Raw genomic sequence first — 21525 nt, forward strand, 5'->3', positions numbered from 1 at the left:
AGTTCATAATCAAACGTTGCATGAAACATCTTTATATGTTCAGTACAGAACAAACTAATCTGCTCGCATCATTGCCAGCTTAACTATTGCAAGAAATATTTGAAAAGTCCACTTTTCAGATCAGAAGATAATGCTTGAAATATTCCTCCTTCGTGCTTCGCGCTCGCGTAATAATATGTTTAAAACACTGCTTGAAATATTAGGTTCTCAGGTTTGTTTAGTGATATACTATTAGGCCCCTTGACCCCGTACTTCTTTACTTTTTGTAATTTTCTTGTCTTGTATTATCCCGTTGCCCCATCTAGTGCACTGACCACAAATGGCTTTTGCTACTTGTGTACTCGTTCCATACATATTAGCATTGGATCCACACATTCATGAATCACTCCGCCTGCCTTCCTATTCCAGTCCGAACCTTCCTGAAACAGTCCGCTTGCCTTCTTATTCCTGTCCGCACGTTCCTGAAACTGTCCGCTTGCCTTCTTATTCCAATCCGCATGTTCCTGAAACATTCCGCATGGCTTCTTCTTTCCTCCTTGAAGCTGACCTGATTGCGGATGGTTTCCAGAAGACGCGGAAGGGTTTAGGAAGGGCAAGACATCATCAGGACAGAGTCCCGAAGGTGTCAGGAATTCAATATCCGCGTCCAAATTTTGGTCTCGACCAAAATTTGGATGCGGACAAATTTTGATTTCCCGAACACCAGGAAGGGTTTAGGACAGCGTGCGGACACTCCCAGGAATGTCCGGATAGGTTGCGAAAGGGTCGCGGATTGTAATTTTTACATTCCGCGCCTTGTCCTGATGCTGTCCTGGCCCTAGTGGAAAAGGGGTATTAAGAGCTGAATTATCACTTCATTTTTAGAGTGTATATATATATATATATATATATATATATATATATATATATATATATATATATAAAATATGCTGAAGATAAATGGTAATGCTTTCAAAGCCAATATAGTTTTTATTTCCTCGAATTTTCGACGGACCTCCGTCTTCTTCAGGAGTATATAAATCACAACTGATCTTTAATTTACCAAATAACCCTCAACTTTGCAAGTACCAAACAAACAAACCTGAAAGAAATTGGACGGCTAATTCCAGCCCACCCTACATGCCCTAATTTTCATACCCTTTGTTTCAGTTGGCAGTGCTCGCTCATACATGATTAGTTTTTCAACTTTTTGGTGTCATTTGAAAGTTGACATTACTGGCTTTCCATATCTATAAGTATTTTCCCCCAAAGTGCTACATTTCTTATTTGGCAAACATTTCAAAAGTGTATATTTTTTTTTGGGGGGGGCACGCATTGTATATATATATGGTCACATGTCATAAGGTGGTCCAATTTCGCGAACAGGGTAAAAATGGTCCAAAATTTAATTTTTTGATATGTTATAGCTATTACCATTCTCTAAATGAAAAAGTTTTAAGTCTCAAATACCTTTATTTTTCCTTAAAATGACTAATTAACAGCTAGTTATTACATAGACGTCAATGTAAAATGGTGTCAAAAGTTAATGCAACATTGGATCACCCTAGAAAATTGCCGTTATACTCTTGACCATCAATAATTAAATCTGTACCAAAAATCGAATAATTATCTATTATTGTAAGCATATTAATTATACTAATTAATTAAAAGTATTTAATTTCACATTTTTGCCCCCAAAATACCTGTCACTGTATTCATATGCTTGGCAAAATGACAACATCATGGGTAGAAATGTTTGTTGCAATGATACACAACATATGTACTAAAAATTAAGATTACAAATTAGATAATTAACCAAATCTCTCCGGTTTACTAATTGATTAGGTTGCAGATCAGAGCTGACATACACATGTATTCTATGCACTGCATATTTTCAAAATTGTCAAATTTTTATGACATTTTAGTTGTTCCCTGCTTTAAAACGCCCAGAAATAAGAGGATAACAGTCATATTACATATTATAGTTAGTTGTTAATTAGATTTAATTTATATTTTATCATTTACCGCATCCACCGGCTCCGCCACCCCTGTTACTTAAAATTTAATGTGCTATTGTTTTTGTTCCTGATATTGTATTGATCTAATTCATAGTAATATATTTAGCCTATAGTTCTAGCTTCAAGATGAGATATTACTCAATAAATTTGGTCAAGATGCTGTGATGTAGCAACAATTTATCCAAGGCACCGTGTGGAAAATTGTTCATACACCACCCTTTTTGCATACACAACTTATGAAATGCGACCATATATATATATATATATATATATATATATATATATATATATATATATATATATATATATATATATATATATTTATTTATTTATTTATATATACATGGCTTATTATTATTATTTTATTATTTGGAGGGAGAAGACGTGTTTTTGCCTTGCTCTGAATATTGTCAACAAACAGCAAAAAGCACTTGGAAATGACTTGTAAATTTTACATCGTGTGAAAGCTGATTGGACACCAAAGCCAGTGATGTGAATGTTATCGTTTTACTTTTGGAAACTGTGGCATTATTGTCGTTATGAACGTTTATTTTCTTCAATTTTAATATTCAATATTATTTGAAAATCAAAATCAATCGCAAGATACCAACGCGCATCACCAAGAGTCTAAGACGCATATGGCTTTACGCAAAAATAAGGCATCTTTGAAGCGCAACATCCATCTCAATCCATCTCATCCAAATCAGGTCGGGTCTGTGTGACGTCATCGATATACGGAGTATGCCATGACCTATTTTGTATTTGCGGATTGGTTTGACAAAGGAATTGTTTACATAAGTGATTTATAAAATCCTCCCCTCCCAGGCTATTAACTTTTCGAAGAATTTATTAGCCAAAACGATAGGCGTAAATAAAACTCTTTAATGAAATATATACCACATGATTTCTTGGTTACCTCCAATTACGCTCCTGGTGGTCTATTTCAGGAAATTAAAGAACAGCTCCAGAAGTCGAAAAAAATCCAAAATATAGTTACAATACTTGGCGAGACACCACCCTTCCTGAACGTCAAATTTCATATTGGAACGCTCTGTCGGATACTGACGGAGTTGATTGGGAAGAGATTCACCTTAATAATTTAAGTCCACTTTAAGCACACAAATTCGTTCTTTTTATTTTAAATTATTCCATAGAGTAATAGGTTTAAAACGATTTTTGTATAAAATAAGGAAAAAAAGATTCCCCAAATTGTTGTTTTTGTGATACAGAGCCTGAAACCTATATTTACATTTTTATTGAATGTCCCACTATGAAATGTATATGGGAAGAAACTCTCAAGGTTATCACCCAGAAAACTAATAAGATGTTAATTATCTCTTCATTTGAGAAAATGTTTGGTTTACTTTCTGATAGATTTCTTTCATATTTATTTCTTTTGCTCAAATACTATGTTTACATTTGTAAATCCAGGTTAATTTAATTTTCAGCATGGTTTTAAACGTTGAAGAGTGTAGAATAATTGGTTGCATTTCATAAGTTGGGTATGCAAAAAGGGTGGCGTATGAAAAATTTTCCACACGGTGCCATGGATAAATTGTTGCTACATCACAGCATCTTGACCAAATATATTGAGTAATATCTCATTTTGAAGCTAGAACTATAGGCTAAATATATTACTATGAATTAGATCAATACAATATCAGGAACAAAAACTATAGTACATTAAGTTTGAAGTAACAGGGGTGGTGGAGCCGGTGGATGCGGTAAAAACTTACTATAATATGTAATATGACTGTTATCCTCGTATTTCTGGGCGTTTTAAAGCAGGGAACAACTGAATGTCATAAAAAATTGACAATTTTGAAAATATGCAGCAATGGAATACATGTGTATGTCAGCTTTGATTACTTTACGAAATTCTGTCCAATGTAATTGGAACTTGCTCTGACGGGATGAGCCTTATTTCTTAAATAAAGGTTTGAGAAATTCACGCTTCCATGCCTATCGTTATTTCGCTGTACGGAGCTACACGAATGCATGGTCGAAAGAGAAGGAGTACTACAATAAAGTGTTGATACTACTGTTGGTACTAAGTACTGATTTGAAGGAGTGAGAATAATTACTTCACTGAAATACAGAAAAAAAATGAACTTACCGAAATAGATAATGGAGATACAGGAATTGTTTAAGTCAGAAGTGGAAAAAGAAGAATATTACACCAACTGCTGGTAAATTGCAACCGAAACGAACCAGTTCGTCAGGAAAGAAAGTCAGTTCAGCTACAATATGTTTATCAATTTATATATATATATATATATATATATATATATATATATAATATATATATATATATATATATATTGTAAAGAAATGGATGAAGAGAACAATGGTAGGCGTAGCTTAAATTAAGGTTCCCCAGAGCTATCTACCCTTTGGAAAAATTGGTGATGCTGAAAAAATGTCTCTGCCGGGAATCGAACCCGGGCCCCCAGCTTTTAACGCCGGTGCCTTAATCACTAGACCACAGAGACGGGTTAGTGGCTAGGCGACCCTGATCCAATTGACCGTCAGATAGACAGATTTTCGACACCATACCAATTAGTCCAGGATAGGCCCCATAGAAACATGACCAAACCTTGTTGTTTTTTATATATATACAATATTTTTTGATGGTTTCTTGTCAATTCGAGGGGGCTGATTACGAATCTGGATGATGCCACTCGTGTAACCTTGAGCATTTTCCGCAAATTGTCAAAATCCAATATGGCCGCCAAAATATGCAAATTACCCATGAAAATCCTAAAATTGTCCACACATTGGCTATGGAATGCATGAAAGCGTGTGGCAGGAGTAAAATACACTCTGAAAAAATAATTGTTGACAAAATATTTATTTCCCTGATATTCGAAATGGCCGCCATAGTCCATTGTATACTCTATTATGTACAATATATGTAAATAGGGAAAACCAATTTTCACAAAATGAGCACTAAACCGCAAAAAATTGCGATGTATGAACGAAGTAATAAATGCAAATCATCATTACTAACGAGATATATCATTGTTCATTTATTATGTCATAAATGGGAACATTTCTGTATTTGGTATCTAAAATGGCAGCCACTGGCCTAAACAGTATTGCGTACAATGGCAATGGGGGCCAAAAAATTCACAAGAGTGATCACTAAAATGCATATTATTAAGATTACACGAGTGGAATACTGACTAAAAACATAACTGTTAACGAAATATATCATTAATATGCCATGTTTTGTGATGAATGTTGTATTTTGATATTCAAAATGGCTGCCAAAGGCCCTAAAAGTATTATGCACACAATGAGAAAGAGTGGCAAAGAAATCACAAGAGTGATCACTAAAATGCATATAAATGTGATAAATTAATGAGATACTGTTTAAAAACATATTTTCTAACGAAATATATCATTCAGGTTTAAAGTGGATGTTAAATACTGTAGTTTTACTTTCCAAATGACCGCCAGAGACATTAACAGTATTATGCACAATGCAAAGTGGGAAACCAATATTCACAGGAGTGAGCACCATAGATGCAGGTATTAGTGATCTATGAGTAAAATATTGTCTGAAAGCATAATTTCTATTAAGCAGTTAAGAGATATCATTTATTCTGCCAGTTAGGTGATACTGTTATTGGAAAGTCAAAATGGCCGCTACAGGCCCTTATGATATCATGCACAATGTGAATTGGAACAAATTATTTCAGCAGAATTTGGCTTTGCTTGGCCAGATGGTGCCAGGTAAAAATGGCAGAGGTAATAATCAATGATAATGGCAGAGGTAAAAATGGCAGAGGTAAAAATGGCAGAGATAATAATGGCAGAGGTAAAAAAAATGGCAGAGGTAAAAATGGCAGAGGTAAAAATGGAAGAGGTAATAATGGCAGAGTTAAAAATGGCAGAGGTAAGAACATCAGATATAAATGGAGCAGAGGCATAAATGACAAGAGGTAAAAATGGAAGACGTGACAATAGCAGAGGTATTAAATAGTGGCCGAGGTACACTATTAGAAAAAACAGTAGATTCTACAGAAGAAAAGTAAAAAACAGGTTTTACAGAAAAAAACAAATAAGTTTGAAGATTATAATAACAGGATGGTTTTCCACAATTTTTCTTCAATTTTACAGAACAGATATGTTTTAAAAAAGGGGAAAACAGTTTTATTACAATAAATTTGTAAGGGTACATGCACAAAATACCAATTTTCTGTAAGTTTACACAGTGCAGTAACATTACAGGTGTTCTCCAGACTCTGTTGCAGGATTATTTTTTATTTTTAAGTATAAATTTTCTAACAGTGTAAAAAATGGCGGAGTTGAAAATGGCAAAGGTAAAGATGGCATAAGCAAAAATGAAAGAGATATGGAAAGCTGGTTTGTTAAAAAGCCGAGAAGAAAAAAGTTTTCACTCTAAAATCAAAGGGGATTTGGTTAAGGGGGAAAATGACTTAAAAAATTATTTCAACTACATGTAAGTGAAGTTCTTTTGACTCAGAAAAAGAATTACAGCAAAAATAATAACAATCAGATAATAAACAATGTTTTTTTAGTATACCAAGCTAATTACCAAGAGGGTGCTGCTTATGGTGTACAAAATACCCAACAGCACTTCCGCTTCCAAGGGGTATGACCATCAAGCCGTTTATATCATATTGGATACAATGGTAAAGAAGGTTCAGGGTCTTCTTTTATGCAAAGAATCTGAACCAGACGGTCCCCCTCGATCGACCCCAAGTTGGTTTACCAGTCAAGATTATTATTGATTTTCATAATCAGTTACATATTCAGTGCCAAATCTGGGAACGCATGCTTGTTGTCATTCAAATATTTAAAAAGAATAGTACAGACGACATTACAAATAAGGACATAATATTCAACCACAATCATTCGTGACAATTTCAAGGTCTAAGCTTTTCCCACTATGTTCTTTTCCCACCCCTAACCCTCTCTGTCTCTCCACCTCTCTTATGTCTACTCTTCCTCCTTTTTGTAACGGTAAACCTGGCAAAACTTTAGACATAAAAAACAGCTAGACAAAAAGTAATGTTATAAAATGATGAATGAGAATAGTGGAGTTTCATTTTGCTCCTGATGAATTGAATGAAAAAATATTTGTCGTTTGATTTCTGTTTAAAAAGCTTTCACGGTACACCTCCAACGAATTCGTAAATAGCATTGTTAGGCCGATAAAGACATAATGATATGATGAAATGCCTAACCGTGACATGCACTTCTAATTTAATCTATGTACATGCGGGGGCTTTTTGACAATTCATTGCATCGGGGTTTGAGGCTGGCCATATTTTACCTAGAGCTGTCATTTTTACCTCTCCCATTATGACCTCTGCCATTTTACCTGTGCCATTATTACCTCTGCCATTTTTACCTCTGCCATTTTTACCTCTGCCAATTTTACAAATAATGTTCACAAAAAGGGCATATGGCAGCAATTTTGAATGTTGAAATACAGTATTTATCACCTAAATTACATAAGAGATGATATATTTTGTTATAAATCGTGTTTTCAGACGATATTTCACTCGTACATCACCATTTGGCCAAGCAAAGCCAAATTCTGTTGAAATAATTTGTTCCATTCACATTGTGCATAATATCATAAGGGCCTGTATCGGCCATTTTGACTTTCCAATAACAGTATTCATCACCTAACTGGCAGAATAAATGATATCTCTTAATATAAATTATGCTTTCGGACAATATTCTACTCATAGATCACTAATACTTGCATTTATGGTGCTCATATTGGTTTCCCACTTTGCATTGTGCATAATACTGTTAATGTCTATGGCGGCCATTTTGAAACTACAGTATTTAACACAAACTTTAAACCTGAATGATATATACACAACAAAAAAGGTAAGTCCCCCTTAAACAAACATCAATAATTTCCCAACCAATGCGAGTTTTTAGTATATTTTTACATGAGCGTGTAGGTAATTTTATAAGCTACCCTCTGAGTAAATGTTGTGGACTTATTTTGCGTCATGCTTCAGTGAGCACCGTCAGAAGACAAAAATGTCACTTTTCAAAAGTCACAAGCCAAAAATCATGACTTTGATTCCATTTTACTGGAACTAATTCCACATTCTTATCATGAAAAATAGTCAGAAGGCTTGTAAAAGGTACTTTCTAAAGTACGATACAACCTTTTTGGCTAAATTTCACGGTTGAATAAACACAAGTCCAAATTTGCAATAATTGGATTTTTATACATTTATATCAGTAAGAATGAAAGAATATGATGACAGTTATTTTTGGGAAGAGTATCTTCAACAATATTCATCGTTTCACGGTTCAATGAACATTTAATAAAAACAAAAAATACGATTTTCAAATATCATAGGCAAGTATTGTTTCATTTTGGTAACTGAAAATGATCTTTTCTTAACTTTTTCGTTATGTTCACGACCATTTAACATGCTTCAATGATTCAAAGGCGTTTAATTAAACATTCACGCTTGAATAAACATGTGGAATGTGATGCTCTCTTTTTTACGTTATTGGAAAAAATGCAATTCGTAACTATGGATATCTGTTGAAAACCTCCTTGCATAGTTCATTTGATTTGATTTTCATGAAAATCCCGATGTTTAATGCATCAGTGAGCACACAATATTCGAAAATTATGCAAATGAGAAGAAAGTTCAAAGCCTTGGCCCCACTCTGTGTCGTGTTGAATGGTTATTTTGGTGTACGCGCCTTTTGGATAGTGTCACTCTGAAGCCATGTGCGAAGTTTCATGAAATAACTGTTGGCAGAAGTAGCAAAAACCGTCCATGAAACAAACCCTCATTTCATATTTGTGAAAATTTTGACTTCTTCTCTCATAAACTTGTGTACATTATGGGTGCATATGTTTAAGAATAAGTAACCCCTCATTCAATATGATGGAACTTTTTTTTCAAGGCTGTCTTTAGCAATGTCATTTGGCAGTAATGTTTATCAACCTAAGGGCAGAATTCTGTGCAAAAATGAAATCGACATGTTTATTCATGGATGAGTGAGCACGCATCAAAGTGGGTAATTGGTATTTTCATGTCACAGACTCATTTTAAAGGGTAATAAAGTGAATATTGAGGGCAAATTCGGTTTCAAATGTTTTTGTTTTATCATCCATCATTTCTATCACCACCCACTTTCCGCACTTTGAACATTTTCATGGTTGAGCGAGCACATTCATAAACTTAGGAATGAATTCTCTTTATACGGCATGAATGTATTCTTTTCGTAACAATTTCTCATGATCAGTTTAATTTATGGGCAAATTAGTGGTGGACCCAGAATTTAAAAATGGGGGAGGGGCCTATAATCGGGGGAGCCACCAACATTTTCAAATTTTAACATGATTTAGCAAGTTGTAATGGATACTACCATAACCCCCTATGATGATACGTCACAATACAGGGGCCGCGCGGAACAGTTTCAAAGTGGGGGGGGGGGGGAGCTGAGCCAAAAGTGGGAGGATGGGGGCTGACCATGCAAAAAATCATAATCGTATAGTCGTTTTTACATTTTTGTACATGCTTTTTGAAAAAAAGTGGGGAGGGGGCTAAACCCCCTCCACCGCTCCGTGGCCCCCGTAATACGATGTGCTCACTCAACCATGAACATACGATATCAAAATTGTGTATGGAGTGGCTAAATGATGGATAGTAAAGCAGTATCACATAAAATCGTCGGCCTTATGCCAAAAGGGCCTTAACCCGATTTTAGGGGTTCTGAATATTTTATAATAAATTTAACACATTTCATGTAAAACTTAATAACTTAACACGTTTATCGAAATTGGCTTCAAAAGCAAAAAAACGACCACAAACTTTTGATTATTAGAGAGGCCAAAACCTTTAAACGCCATTATCTCGGAATGGCCAAAAGCAGTTAAGGCCCTTTTGGCATAAGGCCGACGAAATTCACCTAAAAACAACTTTTTCCCAACTTTGTATTTGCACAATCTGAAACACGATTCTTGTGACTTTCAAAAATGGTCATTTTTAATTCAATCTTTGATTACTCATGCATGACTCAACCGATCAATCTCATATTTCTTCAGGAGTTGCTTAATATGTGTAGAAAACTACCTACGAAATATCATATCTCAAAACAATTCCGTTCAAAATTTACATCAATTTGATTTAGGGGGACTTACTTTTTTTTGTTGTGTTTTGTATTTATATATATATATATATATATATATATATACAGTAATATATATATATATATATATATATATATATATATATATATATATATATATATATACAGTATATATACATACATAATGTATACGTGTTTCAGATTGTGCAAATACAAAGTTAGGAAAAAGTTGTTTTAGGTGAATTTCGTCGGCCTTATGCCAAAAGGGCCTTAACTGCTTTTGGCCATTCCGAGATAATGGCGTTTAAAGGTTTTGGCCTCTCTATGGATGCAGTAATGAAATCACACAACCAGAGAGTCATCAAACAAACGGCCCTCGTCAACAAAGCAAGCATCCCGCACGGAAACGAGGAAAAATGCTACTATGGTCTTGCGGGGGTTCAAGGACAGATACAGAAATCACATCAAATCAATGAAACACGAAAAAAATCAAAGATAAAACTCAACTCTCTAAGTATATATGGAAACTAAAGGAAGCAAACACCAAATTTGATTTAACGTGGGGGATAGAGAAGAAGTCTAACACTAACCTAAGAAAGAATGGGCTCTACAATCTCTGCCGAGAAGAGAAGTACTTCATTATCACCAATGCAAAATGTGCCTCAACAAAAGATCAAAAATAATATCAAACTGCCGCCACAGACACCGACCAAGACCCCCCAGAAAACCAATCAGGTGTGACGACCCATCGCAGCATGCAGACTCAACCAAGTCGTCAAACCATCAGTCTGCCTGAAGATCGCCGAAAACGTGAAACCAACGGTAGTGGATGGAACTGACCAAGGTATGAATATGTATGTGAAAGAAATGAATGAAGAGAACAAAGGTAGGCGTAGCTTAAATCAAGGTTCCCCAGAGCTATCTACCCTTTTGGAAAAAATTGGTGATGCCGACAAAATGTCTCTGCCAGGAATCGAACCCGGGCACCCAGCTTAGAACGCCGGAGCTTTAACCACTAGACCACAGAGACGGGTTAGTGGCTAGGGTGACCCGATCCGATTGACCGTCAGATAGACAGATTTTCGACAGCATACCAATTATTTCCTTTGTCGGGTGGAGATAGGTTTTGAACAATGACAAGCCGCCATGCCTCAGCTGGATCAAAGCTATCGGCTATTGATTTGATACAGTATACACGTATGGGCGATAGTATACAAAGTGTGTGAAGTTACACATGTACTACAGCTTTGGCAACTCTTTTATTTAAATACTGTGTGAAAGAAATTGATGAAGAGAATAATGGTAGGCGTAGCTTAAATGAAGGTTCCCCAGAGCTATCTACCCTTTGGAAAAATTGGTGATGCCGAAAAATGTCTCTGCCGGCGTTCAAAGCTGGGGTACCGGGTTCGATTCCCGGCAGAGACATTTTTTCGGCATCACAATTTTTCCAAAGGGTAGATAGCTCTGGGGAACCTTGATTTAAGCTACGCCTACCATTGTTCTCTTCATCCATTTCTCTCACACAATATTAAAAAAAAAGAGTTGCCAAAGCTGTAGTACATGTATAATTTCACACACACACACACACACACGTATATATATATATATATATATATATATATATATATATATATATATATATATATATATATATTGTCAGATAAAACAGTCGACAAGTAGAATCATGAAACACTCAAGGTTTTTAACATCGAAAGCATTAATTAAGGTCACACAATATCTTTTTTGAAAATATATCTAATGCGATAATGATAAATATAATGGTATTTATTCATGAAATCTTAAACAAAAAGTTACGAATTACTGTTAAACAGAGTACAATATAAATGATAAAATATTACGATAGTAGGAATTCGGAATAGTTGCAAAAGTGTTAACCCTCTATAGTCATAATCCTACAAGATATAAAGAATAAAAATAATTGCATGTTTACAATAAACAACATGAATTTAATTTTCATAAAGAAAAAATGTCAATATCAATTCATATGTTGATTAAGTTATTTTGTAGTAAATTTTTACTTCAGGGACAATAGATTCATTCATTGCCTTACTTTCGCACATATTGAATTTTAAGACACAGCAACATTCTTCCCGACAGCACCTTACAAATGGGGAGGGGGGAGCTAGCCCCCCCCCCCAATTTTTGACGACCAAGAAAAAAGAAAACAGAAGTGGAAAGACAAAAGGGTGGAATATAATGTTATTTTCTGAATATTTTATCAAAATCTATCACAAATTGGATTTTTTTAATTAAAAAGATATTGCTCTCTCACAACTTTTTATTAATTTTGCCAATACCCCATATCTTACCCCCACAGCATTTTTGGATTATTACGCCACTGCCTCCCGATAAACCCTAGCTTTAACATATACCACATAATACTGATGTTAAAGTATTTGTAAGAAAAACTCCTATAGGAAATGTATATAAGCTATGTTTTCATGTCTGCGTCATCAAATTTTCATTTTTTTTCTGACTGACTCAGTATGAGAAACGATTTAAACGTACACAGAAAGAGGCAAAGAATATAAGCAAACATAAGTTATAATAATAATAATAATGATAATTATAACAATAGGCATTTGTATAGCGCATTATATCTAAAAAATATATTACGAGGCGCATTGCTATTATTATTATAACTGCGGCTTTAGCTCGAGCTGCCTTTCAGCGCTCGTGCATTCAAGGAACTAATCCTGCCGGATAAACATTCACCTCACCTGGGTCGATTGCGGCACAGTCAAATATCTTGCTGAAAGAAAACACGCCATGGCTAAGATTCGAACCCACGACCTTCTGTTTCAAAGGCGAGATCCATAACCCCTAGACAACGACGCGCCCAGAAAATCAATTTTGTTTCACTATCAGTATGAGTCCTACACGGTCTATTATCTGCTAAGATACTGTTAGAAATTACAATCCACCGCAAACAATAACATCCATACATATCTGAAGACAAATCCATCATCTGTTCACGTGTGTGTTGGAGATCATTTCACGATATTAATGAAAGAAGGGGACATGTTGGAGCCAGAACATACTGAAAAAATTGATGTAGAAAATACGTTAATAGTATTTGTTGATTTATTGTCGTATATATATACATGTACAATGTGACTGAAGCTTACATATTTACAGCAAACAATGAATTAAATAGGAAAGTATATATAAAGAAACATTGTCATATCATCTTGATTTCACATGTAGATCTAGATCTGGTTCAAATATGAAGCCTACGGTGACAACGATCACCAAGCACAAGCTTAACATGCTTAACACGTACACTGCAAAAACTCCGGTGTTGATTTAACACCGCCCTGGAATCTATATATGTCCACACCAGAGAAGTGTTAAACAACACCAGTTTGGTTTTGGTCTAACACAAGATAGGTGTTTATACAACACCAATTAGTATTGAAACAGCATCGGTTTGATTCCAAACTGGTGTTGTTTCAATACTTCTCTGGTGTGGACATAATAGATTCCGGTCTGGTGTTAAATCAACACTGGAGCTTTTGCAGTGTATAGTTTTACTTTAAAATAGACCAGAAACCTTTTTATAGTCATGTCATGTTTGATATGTTTGTCATGTTTTACACATGGTTGACGAGGACTTTCATACTGTATGTACAAACACTTGGGTATTGATGGGTTCTGATCAAAACAATCTTTAGACTGTTCTAAGTACTAATGGGGCTTTGTTTATTGATTGATTGCTAACTAGCAAGCAAACAGATAACCAAAAGTGTTAAGGTATTCTCCAAGGGTCCTGGTAGCGTAATAAATGCCTTTCTAAAGGGCATAATAAAACCTAATGGGAATTGAAATGTGATCACTGGTCACGCCAGATGTCGAAACCACCGTTTTACGCCCCCTCTTTAGTTGAACAATCAAAATTAGAATCCAGTATATCATAAACGATTCCGGAGAATTTAGTCATTACTAAATCTGTGGATTATGTTTGCTGGAATCGCGCATAATTTTCTTTGTAGGCCCAAATTCAGATATATACATTAGCCTACACGCCTTCACTGCTATCTCCTTTCTTTCTTTCTTCCTTTCTCTCTCTCTCTCTCTCTATCTCTTTAACAAAGTAACCACACATGAACTCTAGCTCACACACCAATACACATAGCGGGGGCTGCCCATTTAATTTTGAACAAATACCATTTTCTACATCCCCCCATTTTAAAGATCGGTTCGTGGTCCTTAGGCAGGCCTAGAAATCAAAATATTGAACATAGACCCTCCTTATGTCTGTTTGCTTTCATAATTCGTCTGATCTCATCCTGTCTGCTAACCTGTGCTTCTCGAAGTGCTCGTTCGTAGTGCTTCTCGTGCTCCTGCTCCCTCCGTGCCCGCTCTTCTTCTTTTCGCTCCTTTTCTTCTTGCTTCTTCTTGATCTCCTGTCTTCGCCTTTCCTCCTTCTGCTGGTAGTATTTAAAAACGAGTGTTTCGTCGCCGTCTGTCATGCACCTCTCGATGAAGCTCAGGAGACTGAGTTGGTACTCTTCTTCTAGTTTTGCCTTTTCGTCGGTCAGGTTGGCGACCTCGAAGATGTCACTGATACCACACACGCGCAGCACTGTTTTGAGGGTTTCAACGTTGTCTTTCCCTGTCACATCTACGTGGGTAATGACAGCCACTGGATAGCGACCTGACAGAACGAAGATGAGGAGCAAGAATATGTAAGATGTTCAAAAATATGCAAGCGGGCTTGTATTTGAGAAAGAATATCAAAGGTCTCCATGGATATTTTCAAACATAATCAGGAGCAAAGGAACCGGGGGTGGGAGGGGTCGTCATTGAACTTTTTTTTCAATAAACTTTTGACCATCTGACTTTAAGGGTACTTTGCAAGTTCATCAAACTCGTATTTTGTGGTATCCCCCCCCCCCCCCCCCCACTTTCAAAACCATTTCGCGGATATACACAGCTTGTTATTTTGCCACTATTCTCTTTCCACAGACTAATTCTTATTCGAAGCAGTGAAATCATTTTTGCAATAAATTTCATACCTTGGTATATGTGTAAGAAGTCCACCACTTCCATCAACCCAGTAGTATTTTTTTCAAAATCATGTGTAGCGCTGTGCCAGAAAGGGAGAAATTCATGAAATTGATAAGTTAAATGGGGTTTGAATAGACTAAAACCTAAATAAAAAGTTGTTTTGAATGGAGAAAAATCAGACAAGCAGGTGAAAATTTGAATAGTCTCGGAAAAGCAATATCAATCTCTTAATAATACAATAAATATGTTTATAATAATAGTGATGATAATAACAACGATAAAAACAATATTAATATTGATAGTTAATAACGAGAATAATACCAGTAAACGATTGCAAGGTGAATTGTGAAGAGAAGAATGGGGAATATGACAAAAGAAAACAAACTATAATTATTCAACAAAAAACAAAAAAATCACACACTCTGCATTTGATATGGGCCTACATACAAGAAAGTCGGAAAAACGCAAAGGCTAGTCATATCCAATTGTATGTAGGATTCACGAGACTTTCCAAGGCGTGGATCTAGAATGAAACTGACACTACTATTTCTTCCGCAGAATCCAGATCCCTAGAGATACCGAATTGAATGATTTAGTTTGTCATCGGAGTGCGCACCACTGTAATGTTTAGAATCATTTGAAAATTAAGGAGCCATACCTTCTTTCTAGTAATTTATAATACTCTCCAAATCAAAAGGAGCTAATCTGGTCCCTACAATCATACTCGTCTCAGAGTGAGATGGGGAACCAGTCCTGATGTAATGAGATTTCAATATTCCAAGATTGAATTTTTACCCTTTCTCGAGTGAAAGTGTAAAAAAGATGCTTACTTTGCTTGCTTACTTCAAAATTCACTCTTGAAAGACTGAAATCTCATTCCATCGAGACTGGTCCCACTACCCCACTCACTCTGAGAAGAGTGCATTTTAAAAAGTAATAATTATAACCACAATCACCTTAAGGTGAAACGTCCTTTGACTCAAAACAACTTCTATATTATATTGTAAACCGGTTACCTGAATACAAAGACAGCACATCCAATTGGGTGTCCTTTGTTTTCCTGGCCCAAGTCCAGTTCTGAGGTATCTGGCTCGTTCTCGTCTCCTTCCCCTTGCCATTCGACTTTGGATCCGTAGCCTCGCTCTCCAGCTAGAAGAAAAAGTATGTCCCAATCATTCATAATTGGCATTTTTTTGCGATGAAGGTTTCAAACGCTTTAAAAGCGTTTGACACCTTCAACCATTAAATTTACTATCCAAACTCAACCATTATGGAATACGAGGTCAATGTCTCTCATTTTTAAAGACTACTTAAATAATCGAAGGCAATATGTCGATTTTAACAGTTGCGACTCTGATTCTCTTTCAGTTCGATGTGGTGTCCCTCAAGGTTCCATTTTAGGCCCACTTTTATTTTTACTCTACACTTACGACATTATTAGAACCTCCTCTATTTCATCCTCCGTTTTATTTGCCGAGGACAACAATATATTTTATTCTCATATCGTATCAGACTGGTTCAAAACCAATAAACTCTCTCTTCATAAAAAAACACATTTTACGTATATATTTCAGACACCTTTCCCATAACATTAACACACCGATTCACATTAACATTGACGGCACCCCCCCATAGAACAGAAAAAAAAACAATCTAAATTTTTAGGTGTAATATTATGGATGAATCTTTGACTTGGAATCAACACATAAACCACGTTACGATGTCCGTTTCCAAAAGTACTGAGATAATTTTCAAGTTAAAATTCACTCTTCCTGGGCAAAATGTGGTTCTTTTAAACTAAACTCTGTCTTTAAACTACAAAAAAGAGCAATCCATATGTGCACAGGATCACATTACTTTGCTCATTCTGACCCATTGTTTCATAAATTCAAAACCTTAAATATCTTTGATATCAATACTAACCTAGTAGCCAACTTTATGTTCAAATATTTTAATAATCATCTTCCTCTGTCCTTTAATAATATGTATAGGTTTAACAGGTCTGTTCATTCCTACCCAACCCGCACGTCAGGAAACCTTCATCTCACCATGGACCTAATAGGTCCATGATCTCACAAACCCTATAAGTTATTAATAACTCATAAATCAATTCGACATTATGGTCCTGATATTTGGAACAGCTTTCCAGACAACGCTAAGTCGTGTTCAACAATTTACTCATTTAAATACACTATAAAAAGAAAAAAAAACCCGAATCATATGCATCCCGCTCTTCAAGTTAATTATTCAACTGCCCTTTACTTCACCCGCACCTGCACTTGCATTGCACCCACTTGATCAATGAAGAAAGAAATATATGTACCATCTTACGAGGCCGCCATCATTTTCAAGCTTAACCGCTCACGATGGCGGTCTCCTGCATTCATTTAAACTGTTATTTTCTTTTCATTGAATATTGCTTCTTGTTAATATTTATTTTTCATTGCTTTACTATGACTAGTGCTTGACTGTTTTGTAAAACTTAATTGAATCACGTAGATGTTATGTTGCATATTTATCCTGAGTGCAGAAATAAAATAAAATAAAAGACATGGCACTCATAAAGCACAAACCGTTTGTGAAATACACGATATACCAACAAAAAGGCGCCATATATGGCCGCACAGCGCGGAGATCTCCAACTATTTGTTTTTGATTAGCAGATCCTGGAATGTCTTAAGAATCCAACAATCTCCCTTAAATTCAGACAGACCGCTTTTCCCATAGGATACTCATATGTAACTAATGCGGCGATAATGAGGACGGCAATATATTCTGCTACCCATACCAGACCAGTTTCCCATAGGAAACTCATATGTAACTAATGCGGCGATAATGAGGACGGCAATATATTCTGCTACCCATACCAGACAATAAAACTTTTATCCATCTATTGCTCGTGCTGCTTGTTAAAGCAGAACATACTTTAATCTTTGAATTTCCCCATAAACTACATGTATATTTTTGAAATTATTCAAAGTACATAATTCAAATATGAAAAGTAAACGCACCTGCCACAGCGCGCTGCCTTTACACCTTCTACATTCAAACTCACAAGCGAATTAGAACCTACTCACAAATAAGCCTCTGCAAGTCCGCATCATCCTATAAAATCTCACACACGCACATGCATAACATCCATCATGCAACGCTCGCACACACTCTCACTCGCATCCATACCCACACTTACATATCATTCACACACATGCGCACCCGCGCACACACCCGTAATTTTTAATTTTGTGAGAAAAAATACAATCTTAAAGTCCCGGGGGGGCCACTTCCATTCACGAGTGGATACCATGCGCGACCATGGGGTCTCGAAAAGCACCCTTAACACGTAATTTCCATATTCTGAAAATACACCCCTTAACAAGTATTGGCGTGTGAAACCCTACCCTTAACAAGTATTGGAAACAAAACGATACTCTTGGCAAATATTCCCTGAAATGAACTCCTAAACAAGTACAGGAATGTTTTATTGTTACTGGTCCTTTGGTTGTCGGCTTTACCTTATTTGGTTTAGTACGACCCCACCTTCTACACCTCGCGCAAATAGGACTCTAAACAAGTAGTGTTGGGGCAAAAAGGACATCCTTTATAAAACATTTTAATTTTGTTTTTCATCCCCGCAAATTCGACCCTAAACACGTAATTTTCCTAGCGAAATAGATACCCTTTTTTCATTATTTTTGTGTTTTTGACACCCTTTTCACGTTACGTACGTAACGTGCCCTATCGTGAAAAGGACATCCTTTTTACGTGTTTTTTTGGTCGCGCATGGTATCCACTCGTCAATGTAAGTGCCCCCCCCCCCGGGCTTAAAGTGCTGGCCAACATACTGTCCTCACAACAATTGGTTAAAAATATCAAACTCTGGTTAGTTTCTGGGATAGTTAACAACCATTACTGTGTAGTTTTCACTCTGAGTACACATACTTGATTCAAAACTACCCAGAATTGGATAAAGTTTTAACCAATTGTTGTATGGACAGTAATGCCCAACATTTTTAAGAGTGTATCATATCAAAATAATAATAATAATATAGGGTATTTACATTGCGCACATATCCACCTTGTTAAGGTGCTCAAGGCGCTCCTATCATGCCTATATTACCCGGCTAAGCTAGGCGTTCATAGCGCACATAGCTTTTTAAGGAATTACTTCCTACCGGTACCCATTTACCTCACCTGGGTTGAGTGCAGCACACTGTGGATCAGTTTCTTGCTGAAGGTAATTACGCCATGGCTGGGATTCGAACCCACGACCCTCTGTTTGAAAGTCCGAAGACTAATCCTCTGGGCCACAACGCTCCTCATGCTATATATGCTATACATACTAGTAATATTATTGGCTTACATTCATTATAGGGCCTATCCAACCCCGAGCACATCCTTACCTAACTGTGCAAGAAGTTCAGCAGTTGCTCGATCGGTGTTAGGGTCATCGAGACCTCGATTATCAATCACAAAAATCCTTTTGGTAATATCAGCAAATCTTCTGTACATGGTGTGCCCACCAGCCTTCTCCTGTGTCGCTACCTGCAGCCATTTAGCTCTTCGAAATTTTCCATGAGCGGCAAACTTCAATGAATTTATCAGTGATGTTTTCCCGCATCCCGTTCGACCAAAAAGCCCTATAAGAAGAAAATCATTAACAATGTAGAGCATTTTATTTGTGGATGAAAACGCACACTATTCCAACATGATTTGACCGTAATCACATCATATTGCATAATGTGGTGAAATAAAAAAAAAATAATAGGCCTTTGTCCAAAACTTGATGTGGCCGTACGTATTACACAGTCGGATCAACGATGATAATTAAGGATAATAATGTATTTTATCGTAATTTTCTTAGGGTAGCAGACATGTTGTACGAATAACGGTCAATGTTGCATCTACGGGCTGTAAAATATCGGCACTATCTATCGGCATATATTATTTTGATGATTAGCCCAATAGATAAATTACAAATATATTATGGTTTTTGTAGTTTAATTTCCTCATGTTTACGTCGTACCCATGGTGGTTAAGATTATAATCAAAGGAACAGTATAGAACTAAGATAGCGTTTACCAATGTAAAGATTCTCCGGGAATTCAACTCGTTCAGGGTGCACCAATGCTTTGCCCGGTTCATATTCTAACACCTCTCCTCTCAGTTCCTGAATTTCTTCTTTTAGCTCCTCTTTGCTAAATGCCGCCATGTCGGATAAAAACTTTAAAATGCAAAGCTATCTATTATGTCAGGTCATGAAAAATCGATCATGAAATTCTTGTGATTATCATTCTATTTATGCATGGGATAATTGTAATATTCATAATGTGGGAGTGTCATCACACAGACGATGATTTATTTTTTTACCATGTTTAGCTATTGAAAAGCGCTGGGCGGAGCTAAACTTGCGTGGACCAACCCCCTTTTGGTCACATGGCTCGAATAAATTACAAAGGGATATTTCTGTCACATTACGTCACCTGACACGCACCCATGCTCCAAGAATTATTTGACGATGATTATATATGTATTGGACATGTAGGATTAAGTCATCTAAAGCGTTCTCACTGGGATAACTTACGTAGGAGTGACGACTGACGAGTGTAAATGAAAAGAAATACTTAAAAATTAATGACTCATTTTTTCTTTGCTTATCATTATCATTTGGTCATTTTTAATTATCTTTCCAAAGATTATGTCTCATCTTTCTAATTGATTTGGTTTCCTTATTCAATTCAATTTGTTTGCTAGCTTCATTCGCTTTAACTGTCTGATAGTATACCAATTCCATAGACTATTAAGGATTTGCTTTAAAATATTTTAAAAGAACGTCGTGAATTACAATGAAAAAGCTGAAAATTCGCTATTTTGGGGGTGCGCCCGAGGCTACCTTGAGTTCACCTTAACTCTGTTACACGTGATTTATGATGTCCGTCGATGGCAACAGTGATTTCCCAAGAAAGTTTTGTTGCATATTTATCTTTGGGTTTCTTTTCTGTCTTTCAAAAGTAAATTTATGCTTACCGTTATTTATTTATATTCTCCAAAAGTCTTATAATTGACCATTTTGGATTTAAAAATGATAAATCAGTGATTACCATACCAATAATTAAAAAAAGAAAGATGAATGATAAATAGTTATTATCAAGAGCAACGATTGTTATTATTTAGCATCACAAATTTTATCTACGCTGGTCTTTTAACAATTAGTTCAACATTTGTTTATATTTCTGCCCAAGCCACTTTCTAATCGTAATATTTTCAAGGGTGCATTATTATTATGAAGTATAATTTATTTCGGTGTAGTTTATATCAGTCATCCCCCCCCCTCCCTTCTCACCCTCCTCCCTCTCTTGACGCTTTCATGCACTTAAAACTATCACGC

At 36.0% G+C, this 21525-nt stretch overlaps 1 protein-coding gene and 1 non-coding gene across 2 annotated transcripts; both read right to left on the reverse strand.

The window, feature by feature from the left end:
• Window positions 1-4417: 4417 nt before the first annotated feature.
• TRNAL-UAA lies at window positions 4418-4489 on the reverse strand. Its single transcript has one exon. It is a non-coding gene; the product is annotated as a tRNA-Leu (tRNA).
• Window positions 4490-14356: 9867 nt separating this feature from the next.
• Window positions 14357-20349, reverse strand: LOC121420673. The gene is made up of 5 exons (XM_041615334.1): window positions 20220-20349; window positions 19541-19777; window positions 16157-16289; window positions 15149-15219; window positions 14357-14787 (listed from the first exon to the last, which is right to left on the reverse strand). The coding sequence occupies exons 1-5, from the start codon at window positions 20347-20349 to the stop codon at window positions 14357-14359; spliced, it is 1002 nt and encodes a 333-aa protein (XP_041471268.1).
• Window positions 20350-21525: the final 1176 nt, after the last annotated feature.

Source organism: Lytechinus variegatus, chromosome 8 (genome assembly GCF_018143015.1).
Source record: "Lytechinus variegatus isolate NC3 chromosome 8, Lvar_3.0, whole genome shotgun sequence".
NCBI classification, from domain to species: Eukaryota; Metazoa; Echinodermata; class Echinoidea; order Temnopleuroida; family Toxopneustidae; genus Lytechinus; species Lytechinus variegatus.